The 11,208-nt window shown below is 27.2% G+C and overlaps 1 protein-coding gene across 3 annotated transcripts in view; it reads left to right on the forward strand.

The window, feature by feature from the left end:
• LOC106686842 (CCR4-NOT transcription complex subunit 10) overlaps positions 1-9,716 on the forward strand; it is a 62,056-nt gene extending 52,340 nt beyond the window's left edge. The window contains exons 11-15 of one of the 3 annotated variants that reach the window (XM_014430411.2): positions 1,885-2,006; positions 2,812-3,030; positions 4,628-4,862; positions 6,102-6,180; positions 8,645-9,714. In XM_014430411.2, coding sequence (XP_014285897.1) covers positions 1,885-2,006; positions 2,812-3,030; positions 4,628-4,862; positions 6,102-6,180; positions 8,645-8,712 — 723 coding nt within the window. In that variant the 3' untranslated portion in view covers positions 8,713-9,714. Of the gene's footprint in view, positions 1-1,884; positions 2,007-2,811; positions 3,031-4,627; positions 4,863-6,101; positions 6,181-8,644 lie in introns of all 3 variants that reach the window. The other 2 variants (XM_014430405.2, XM_014430426.2) reach the window with 2 other exon arrangements.
• Positions 9,717-11,208: the final 1,492 nt, after the last annotated feature.

Genomic DNA, 11,208 nt, shown 5'->3' on the forward strand with positions numbered 1-11,208 from the left:
AGAATCAAAATAAACAACGAACAAACGAAAAACGACAGGACTTTTTGAATGCCCTGGTATAAACAAAAATAACGAGACAGTGAAAGTGAAAATATTGTATAAGAATAAAGACATGACAATTATGAAAATGAAAAAGTGAAGTGACAGAAGTAATTACAAAATTCTCTTCTTCTTTTTTACCCCCAAGTTGCCACAAGGCATGGAGGTTTATTTTTGGTTTTCTCCAATTGTTGCAGTCATTCACCATATTTCTCATTTCTGTCATAGAGCAGCCTCTTACTCTACCAAGCCTAGTGATGTAATCCATATGCCTCAGTCGGCCTTGCATAACTTTCCTTCTGGTCTGCCCTGGATCATCCGTTTAATATTTCTTTCAGCATCTATTCTACTTTTATGGCTAAACCATTTCAGTTAGTGTTACTCCAATACTTCTCCAACTTGTGAAACCCTAAGGTTTTCCCAGATATTTCATTCTTGATTCAGTCCCTTTGAGGACAAGAAAATGAAAAAAATTAAAGTAAAATGACAGTAATAATAAAAAACTTAGAAAATAATCAAAGTAACAACAGATATACTAACACAAGAGAAATAAATAACTATTATAAAATTGTCACTTATAATAATATAAAATTAAGCTAGGAATCATCTATCTATGCATTATTGTATCTGTTATTACTTTTTAAGTTGTTTGATTATTTCTGTCATTTTACTTTGGTTATTTTTATATCTTATGTTATTCTTTAAATGTTTACAGTATTTTCACCTTTATTGAATCTTGTTGCTTGTAGACCTGATGAAAGTCTCCAATGTGGGCAATAGGGTCAGCACTCAATAAACTGTTACTACTATTGTTTGGTGTGATGTATAATATTGTTCTGATGTGAACAATGATGGTGTTCTGAGTATTGTGATAGAGTTCTGATGATAACCTAATTTCTGTCAAATATCTTTTATAAAAAGGAATGTATTACAATTAAAAATACTGATAAATTATTATTTAATTTAATTATGTTCTGAATTTCTCTGATGAAGTTATTAATAATATATTTAAATGCTTTGTACTTGTTGCATTAACACTAGCATGATAGCAAAATATGTCCCTAATGCATTTTAGGTTGTCTTAATTACCGTAGGTATTGCATATACTAAGAGCATGTCATAGAAATATGCATACTTCCTTATGCCTCTTACATGATTACAAAAACTTTTACCGGAAGATTATTGATTGACCGTGTGTAAAGATGAAAGGAATATGGTCCGGGTGCGGTCAAAAAAACTTTTACCAATTGTAATTAGTAAGGGCCTAAATGCAAGCATCATCTTACATTCAAAACATTTATATGAGTGGTCATGAATTCTCACTTTGCCTAACGAGTGAACTTATTTAAAATTCCCTGAACATTTATCTTGATTACCTTTTATAAATGTTTCTTCTTTAAACAATTTTAAGGATTGAACAAATAACTAATATTTTAAGTGTTGGTGAATTAAAGTTGAAATGCTGTTAAAACTGATTCTTCTCTGTTATTATAGACTCTTCCACTAAATTGTGGAAAAACTAGATAGTCTTCTGTATATGTTGTTTAGCACTGAGATTATATTATCTTAAAGTGCTACTGTTGCCATTTAGTGACAATTTCTTTGAAATTATTATGGTAGTATCCCAAAATATTTCATTTTACTTTTAAAGATAATTTTGGCTGATGGTTAATCATTTTGTTTACAAACTGTAATATAACATGTGACAAAGAAGAAAACTTAGTTGGTTAATAGCCATTTGAACTAAAATGATTCCTAAGAAGTAATAATCATTAATGCCCTATATTCCAAACACAGTTAATTTCCGAGAAAAAATAAAATAAAAATGATTTTGTTTGTTTCCAGGACAATGAAGGATTATTCAACTTCATTCAAAATAGGAAGTTGTTAGTTAATGAAACTGTTGGAAGTGGTTTACAAAAGAAGATTGTATTAAATAGTAAATTATATAAAGACTCAGCTTTTAGGTAATATATTATGTTATTTGAAATCTTAAATAATTTTTTTTTAAACTACTCAAAGCACTGTGACATTCTAAGACATGCTCACCATAAGCTTCAACAAGCATTTGATGCAATTCTGCTACAGTTTTTCAATAAGATACAGAAAATCAATGCTATTTGCCAATTGTATTTTCCAGGCCTAAAAATTTGACATGCTCATTGCTATTGATGTTACACCAAGAAAATGTCACTAATGATACAGATTAACTGTTACTGCATTGGCAGGTAATATTGTTATGGGCAAATTCTGGTTTCATATTCACAGAGAGAGTATATATTTATTTATTTTTTCCAAAAGATAATTTTTTTAAAAAGAAGATGAGATTGTGACTTAGTTTATTAAAAACACAAAAATTATGATTTATTTTATTACTTAGAAACTGTACAGTTTGTGGAAAGAAAATTTAAAGTTGAATTTATATACAGCAATTTATCCTTTGTGTTTGGTATTCACAAAATAAAACTTTAAAAGTTTTTTTTTTCCACTGAAAACCTATAATTCTCCAGAGTGGGAATGCCAAGATTTATTTAGAACCTCTATAAAATAAATATTGACTGACCAAGGTGGTATTAGAATCCATAACTATGCAATCTGGGACACACACCCCATCATTCTCAGACATCACATATATGTCTTTATATATATATAGATATAGATTTTTTTTTTTAAACTGTAGTTGTTAATTGTTCTTTAATTTTCCTGCTTAAACTATTTACCCATTAAATTTCCTTGGTTATATAATTATCTAGTTTTTTTTTATTCTTCCAGCTCTGATCCTCAGTCATTTGCTGTACCTGTACCTACTTTAGAATTTGCCACAATATGCCTTAGAAATTCATATGTACTTCTCCCTCCTGGAAGTAACAGCAAGTTGAAACAAGCTGTATTAGCTGCTTGTTCTTATGTACATTTGACTATTGGTGACCCTCTTAAAGCTCATAAATATGCTGCAATGCTGTACGCAGATGCAACTTGTCATGTTTATAAGTATGTTATTTTTCTAATATATTATTATTTTTATCAGTTTATCCACTTATGCCATTACATTATTATTGAATGATTGTATACATAATTTGTATGTATTTTCTTTCCTATTTATAAGTTTTTAATTATTTAAGGATGCTCCTTAAAATATATTAAAATTAAAAAAACAAAACAATACTGCCATTGTTATTGACTGGAATAATTAAGCCCCATAGCTATAAGATTAGTTATTATCAGAGTTTTAATCTGTTTTGAAATTCAATTCAAAATTGCTGATGTTATGCTCAATATAACTTGTGACATTATTTTTTAATATATGGGTAAGGTATTTTATGATTCTGTCTTTTGACTGTTTTGGGATATGATTGCTATCCTTAAGAACTTTTTCCTTTAATTTACCTCAAAGTAAATAATCATTATTGCAGAGTACCCAAAACCCCTCCTTAGCGTTCTTTGTTGTTGTGATCTTTGTGGTCTTTAAAGTATAACCTCAAAGTCATCTTTCTTCCAAATTTTGAATTTAGGCACAAATTATTTTTGCTCCAGGACAGAATGTGCATGAGGAATGTTAAAATGTTGGCAGAAAGTTCTGTTTTTTTATGCAAAAAGAAGGTAACCTCTTGGTTATTGATGTATTCTTTATTTGTACAAATATTGGGATGTACTAAGTATTATTCTTTTGTTTAATAATATACACATCTGTTCAGATAAGATAAAGTAAAATTGAATTTCATATTGGAAATACATAATTTGCTATCAGCTAGTGATAAATCTTCCTTATTGAATGCTCTATTACATATGTATAATATTTCTTAATATTTTTATTATCTATTCCTCCAGTGAATCTTTCAATATGTCATCTTTCATCTTACTGAGCTTAGATGTTTAAATAGCTGTTAAATTTCTATTTGATTATGTCAAAATTCTGTCCAGGTTATTCAACAGACTGTTAACTTGATGCCAGCATTAGTATCGCCAATTTTAATAAGAAATATATCAATTGTGAGTTGGTTCTGATCATTGTGGTGTTGTTTTTGTAGTTAATTTCATGTTATATGTATAACTTCTAAATCAGAAGCTAATTCAAGGGAGATATCTATCTAGATTTTTGTAGCACGTTTGATATTTCCTATCATTTTGATGAAGTCTTTGGTCTTGGATGATATGCTGAACTTATGTAGGACAGCATACAAATGAGGCTTTAATTTTGTCATACATTCACATCATATTATGTTAATAATAATAATATGAACATTATATTAATGAAAAGATAATGCATTTTCATCTTATACCAAGAATTTTCTCTAGAACCTCTCTTGCACTTAAATTATTGATCAATCAATTTTAATAACCCGAAAATAACTTGATATTGGTATAATGTTTCCTCAGCCAATGGAAGGAGCTTTGTGAAAATCTTGTATGGAAACTTGAAAGACAAAATACTTGAGTAATTATTCTATACTTCTAACCCAAAAGTATAGATCTGTTGTAAAAATTACAGATTCACCCTGATAATCATTTAAGGATCATTTTTTTATGTAAATTATATTTATGTTTTACATATTGGTTATTTATGATCTTTTATTTTTCTGATTTTCAGGTATTTGGGTAAATTGTATTTAGCTGAATCTCTTGTTCTTCTTAATAAATTCCAAGAAGCTATTGATGTTCTGAATCCATCCCAGTTTAATGAATGTGATCCTTCACAAGAAGTACAGAAGCATGATTGGTTCCCGAAATCTCAGCTTAGTTCTCAAGCTGTACTTTACTATAATCTCGCTGCTGTCCTCACCATGAATGGGGAAATCGAAAAAGCATCTGATCTACTAAAACATGTAAACATATTTTTAAGTTTGTTTTATTTATTAAATTTTATGTGTAGACCTTAATTTATAAAGTTGTGTTGGCTATTGTATAAATCTATTTGTTATTGATGCAGGGAATAACTATTCAAACTTTTTCCCAGAAACTTACGATGGGCCTGCTTACTTGCTTTGATAGTGTCTGAATACTATAATTATGTAGGTTGAATCACTCATAAATTATTATTCAATGATTATGGGTCTTTGTTGATTCTTAAGAATAAAATTCTCACCACAAGTAAACTAGTTCCATGCAAGGTTAGCTGCAGGTGTTTCAGTGTACAACTTTAATACCAGACATTTAAGAATTGAATGTTGGACTTTTTTATAGGATGATTTCATATTTTCATATTTTGGGTGAGTTATAATTGGTTGGTTATGAATGTTATACTTACTATAAATCTCAAAGTAAACATTAATCAAAATGTTTTGATTTCTACTGTTTTTTATTGACCTGAAATGTCCCTGTTTATTTTATGAGAAGAATGAAGTATGTCTTAAAGTTTTACCAAATTTGGTATTGGGTAAAATATTTCTTTTTCTAAGAAACATGAATTGATTAGAGATTTACCACATTTAAACAATATGGAATGGACTTGCTTCTGACAAGTATTAGTGAGGTTATGGCATGACAGGTACTGAAATGGGCATTCAAAATATTTTTGATATATACCACTTAAAAGGTAGTCTGTTCTCAAATGATGGATGAACACATGAGAGGCAGAATGAGATATAATTAAGAGGACAATCTTGTCATTTTAGATTGGTTTCATAAGGTTAGTAGAAATAAGTATGTAATTAATGTTTCTGGATAGTCTTTAATAGTCCAAATATGAATAAATAATTTATATTATTTATTTGTGGCTAGTCGAGTAAAATTATGAAGGAATGGTGGAACTTTATTAGAAGTTAATAACATTCCATTCAATAAGTAATGGCCAAGCTCCAACAAAAAAAGACCCTATGTTCTTGGAATGAAGTTGGTATTTTGGCATACCCCTAACACTTACTAAACTTTACATATTTTTTTTTTTAACTTTTAAGGATTAAAAAAAACAAAACATTGCCGAGCATAGAACCTAAGTTTTAGATAAGGTATGGATCCTTTTAGAATAAATATTTTGTGATTTTATTAGTTTATTGATATGGTAATGATCATAAGCTTATATATTCAAATCTTGAATTTACTGTAAAATGAAAATTTCTTTTCAGATCTGGGTTCTTAAAGGTTCAAGAAATGAAGTTCCAGTACATATAATTGCCTTGGCATTATATATCGAACTAGTTTTAGGTATGTATTATTTTGTATTACATTGCTTCATAACATAATTATAGAATATAAACAAATAAAGCAAACAGTGAAATGTAAATATAAATGCTATGTAACTGAGTGTAATTTTTGCTTATTTATTCAAGTGACTAAGTTTATAATATGAATATTATAAATCAAAGAATATACAATATTACTCACTTTTAAGGAATATGAGAGGACCGAGAGACTTTGTTTCTAATATCCGAGCTTTCTTATTAATTAGTAGGTCAACATCAGAATGTAATCCTTCAGGCTTTCTTCAGAGGCTAGTATGCCTGAGCCACTTTTTTATTGTGTCTTCAGAAACATGCATCCACAAATCTTAAATGGAAATTTAGAATTCCGTCAAGAACATTGAATTTTGTTCTCTTTTTCCTCCGTCGATAGACTGAACAATATGTTGTATTATTTTCTTCCTTAAGATGGACTTGAATGACCATATTATTCCTTGATCCATTGTTTACAATTGTGATACTATGTTTGATGGTAGACAAATTTTTATCTTTTTTCATGAGTTCATCATTTCATTGCCTGAGATATATCATGAATATCTTCCAGTCATCCATTTGTTAATTTTGTATTTTACCTGTTTATTTTAGTCATTCTTGAAGCATCCAGGCTTCTTAGACTTTCCTATTACTAGGAGTTGGCCGTTGAAGAAAGTGGCAAAGAATTAGGTCTCAAAATAAATATGGACAAAACAGAATTTCTCATTTGTATTATAAAAAATGATATAGATATTACAGGAATTATAATTGAATATGTAGAAAAGTTTATGTATCTGGACTAGGCTATAATGAATCGGAAATGAAACGATATCAAATTTGAAGATTGAAGGATGCTATTTAGTTTTTAGTTTTTAAATTACTCCCTTCATTCATATTGTCCAGTGGGAATGGTGATAATTTTCCAATCCATGAAAAAGTAGATTGAAATCATTTTGCTTTTCTAAAAATAATTTTTGTAAAGTTTCTATAAGCTTGATAATGATGTTTCACTCAACTATCATACTTAAATTTCTATGAATTTAAAACATCTTTACAATATAATAAGTATCTCTGGAGTGATATATTATAAATAAATTTTAATTTAAGATCAATTTTGATCTTTATCTGTCATTGATAGCCCTGTATGTTTGGCAAACCTTTTCTGATGCTATCTGTCCTACTACATTACATGCTTCACCATATATTGCAAATATTTTTATTGCTCTTGACCATAATTTTATCATGCTTTTTGAAAATAATGTTACATCACATATTTGTTAATTGACCCCAGTGTCAATTGGGTTGGAGATAGTTCAATAGTACTATCAATAGTGTTAACTATTGAAAGTCCTATCATTAGTAGTTAGACTATATAAAATATTATCTATGATGTATCTGTTAGAAGATTATTAGTTATCTCTACGTAATTAATGAAAGAAGATAGTCCAGGTTGCTGTCAAAAAAGTTTGATGAAAATAGTGCCAATAAATATTTATTATGCACTAACCTTTTTTCAAATATCTAATATTTTAGTTTAAACAAAAAAAAAAATACAAAATAAGACAAAATTAAATTTAAATAGCAAAATATTTTAATCAAAGAAAGAAGACTGTTGAAATTGTAAACGTACAAAAGGACTGCTTATTAAATGATAAACAAAATATTCTACTAAAAGTCAGCTGCGATTGTAGGGATTTAATTTGAGAGTTTTCAGTTAACTAATGAGAAAGTTTTCCTGTAAAGTTAAAAAAAAAAGCATTGGAGAATGCTGATGTAAAGTTTTTGGGATCACCGTGGAGTGACTTTGGTGCTAAATCTAAGGAAATTTGCCCTAATAATTTTGAAACAAAGCTAAAATTTTTGAATAATAATTATCTGAATAATTAACTAAAATGTAAATGAGAACTCAAATATTGGTTGATTATAATGTTTTATCATTGAAGATAATTAAACAAAAATGTTCCACAAATCTTCTGCTTTCCTAGATGTCATTTTTTTAGTTCCTATTTTATTCACTGCCTCACCCTACCTCTCTGATTTTTAGTAATTATGAGTGTGTGCTCTTAGTGCTGATTAACAATGTAATGATAACCATGATTACCAGTTCTAAATAAGTCAGATATGTGATATTTTTTTAAAAGTAAAGTGGAATTCCGAATGTTATTAGTACTGAAAAAACATCAAAACATGCTCTAACATATTTAACTTATGGGATCATTTGATAAGGAAGTATACAAATGTTAATCAATGGTATTGATAAATGGTAGTGAATATTATCAGAACTATTAAACTATCTCCAACTCTAAATATCAAGAAATAAAATATCCAACTGTTCTATTTAATATGTTGTTCTAATATTTAAAAAGTATACCTCTGCTACATGGGGGTAATAGTCCAATTGTCAGAAGCTCTGTTTAAAATGAATATCCTTATACTTACAATTGATTTTATTTCAGGGGATTATGAGATAGCAAGAACAATTATTAGACAAAACTGCCCACAGGTTTGTCTTTTAAATAACTGAAGGAAGATTATAAGACTGTTTGAGAAATATTTAAAAAAAAAAAAATTATAAAAAAAAAATCTTGCATGTACATAAGTTGCAAACCTGTAATCCATTGTATAGACCACTATAATTCATTATTCATGTTTTTAATGTTAAAAGTCTTGCCTGCATGTTATAAATGTCTAATTTTTTTAACTTTTTTAATGTAAATGTACATTAATAAGACGTTTATTGAACTGTAATTTATTAAATGAACTGTAAAAATTTTGATAATTTAATTAGTTTGTAGAATACAGTAGGCTAAAATAGCCATACCATGTTTTCAATTGTAAAGTTTTATCCTAAAAATATGTATTTTTTATGATATTTCATGAATTGAATTCAATTTTTTTAAGGATTACTAAATCTATTTCATATATATTTATATATTTATAATTATGTTATGATTTTTAGAACAGTTTATTCAATATGTTAAATCTGTTTTCAACTGTTATTGTTATAGAATACGGTATACAATTTCATTTATTTAAATGATTTACCTCATTTGAATCTCAGCATTCCGTGAAAACATTGTTAATAAATATATATGATGATTTATTTGCTTGCAAATGGTTTGTGTTTGCATTTGGTTCATGAAATTGTTTCAAAATTTTTCATGTCCATTGGAAAGAATGTGACTAATGTTTATGAATCTTCCTTCACAAGTAGTGTGACATCCCATTCAGTTTATCATTATTATTTATTTATTTTAAAAATAAAATTTCATATGAATTTGAAATATTTTAGTAGATAATGTATTTTGACAGATATGTATTAAGTTTTTTTATACAGGTTTACAAAAAAGTTTTAAATACTAATACGTATGTATTATTCTATGTTATTATTTATAATATTACAATGTAGTATTATTATATAATATTACAATAGAATATTATATGTAATATTATTATAAATTTGTATTTTTATTTGAATTTATTTGAGTAAATCTTCCTTCAGAAGTAGTGTGACACTATTCAATTTATTATTATTTTTAATGTAAAATTTCAAATGACTTTGGAATATTTTATTAAACAAATTATTTTGATAAATATGTACTAGATTTTGTACTCAAATTTACAAGAAAATTTTAAATACTAATAAATTTGTTTTATGGCAACAATAGTTTCATTTGTAAAATAAAAATTCTTTTTGAAATCAAATGTTTGTTTTGTTCTTCTACATAATTAAGTTAGTTTTTATTTCCACTTGGCTTGCAAAAATGGAGGTAAATGACCTATCAGTTAAGTTAAAAAAAAAAAATTAAAACATGCAAAATAAAAATAAAAATATATATAAATCCTTTTAAGTACTTAAGAGGTTGAGAGGTGCTTGACCTGTTAAAAAAATTCTTAGAAACTAAGCAGATTGCCTTTCTCTTGAGAAGACCTAAAATACTAAAGGAAAATAATATGCATCATGGGTTAAGTCCTATCCATCCTAAAAACATAAAATATATTTTGTCCTTAAATATATTTTATCTACAGATAAATTATAACAAAAAACTAAGTTTGTTCATTGGAAAGTCTTGAGTGAGTTGGTTAACAACGATAAAGTTACTTATAAGATTAATGGTAATAATTGCTGGAGAAGACACAGGTTGTTGGAAGACAACCTGGAGTGAGAGTTTGCATTGTTTCATGATAAAATATATTTTTTTACCTCCTAGCTAGAATGATTTTTTTATTCAAATTTTCAGAACCTTATTATTTGCATATTAAAGAAGTAAATATCTTTGGTTTCATATTTCAACATATGTATATTGATTGCAATTAAAAAAAAAAATGTTTAATATAAAAATTTTTAAATATATTATTTCAATTTCTTGAGACAGGTAATTATTTATTAAATAAATCAAAAATTGTATCCTTATTAGTCTCAACACTTTTTATTTCAACAGTCCAACGTTTTGGCCATTTCAGCCATCCTCAAGGACATCTTCAATTATAAATTCTTCCTCACATTAAAATTTAAAATTTGTTTTGCAGGCTATTCTGCCCAGGTCATTAATTATAAGTTAAAAACCTATTTTTTTTTTTTAAATCATAAATATCTAAATTTTCTTATTTTAAAATTATCCACCAAATCACTACCATATACACAAACCATTTATAACTTTTAAAATTTAAATTTATGTAAATGGTTTGTGTATATGGTAGTGATTTTGTGGATAATTTTAAAATAAGAAAATTTAGATATTTATGATTTTAAATAAAAAAATAGGTTTTTAACTTATAATTAATGGCCTGGGCAGAATAGCCTGCAAAACAAATTTTAAATTTTAATGTGAGGAAGAATTTATAATTGAAGATGTCCTTGAGGATGGCTGAAATGGCCGAAACGTTGGACTGTTGAAATAAAAAGTGTTGAGACTAATAAGGATGCAATTTTTGATTTATTTAATAAATACAAATTTTGTTTTAACTTACATAAATTTCACACAACCTAAGACATTATTCATCATAATGTTATTTATAG

The sequence above is a fragment of the Halyomorpha halys genome, unplaced genomic scaffold (assembly GCF_000696795.3).
Source record: "Halyomorpha halys isolate HHAL.00 unplaced genomic scaffold, Hhal_1.1 Scaffold36.1, whole genome shotgun sequence".
NCBI lineage: Eukaryota > Metazoa > Arthropoda > Insecta > Hemiptera > Pentatomidae > Halyomorpha > Halyomorpha halys.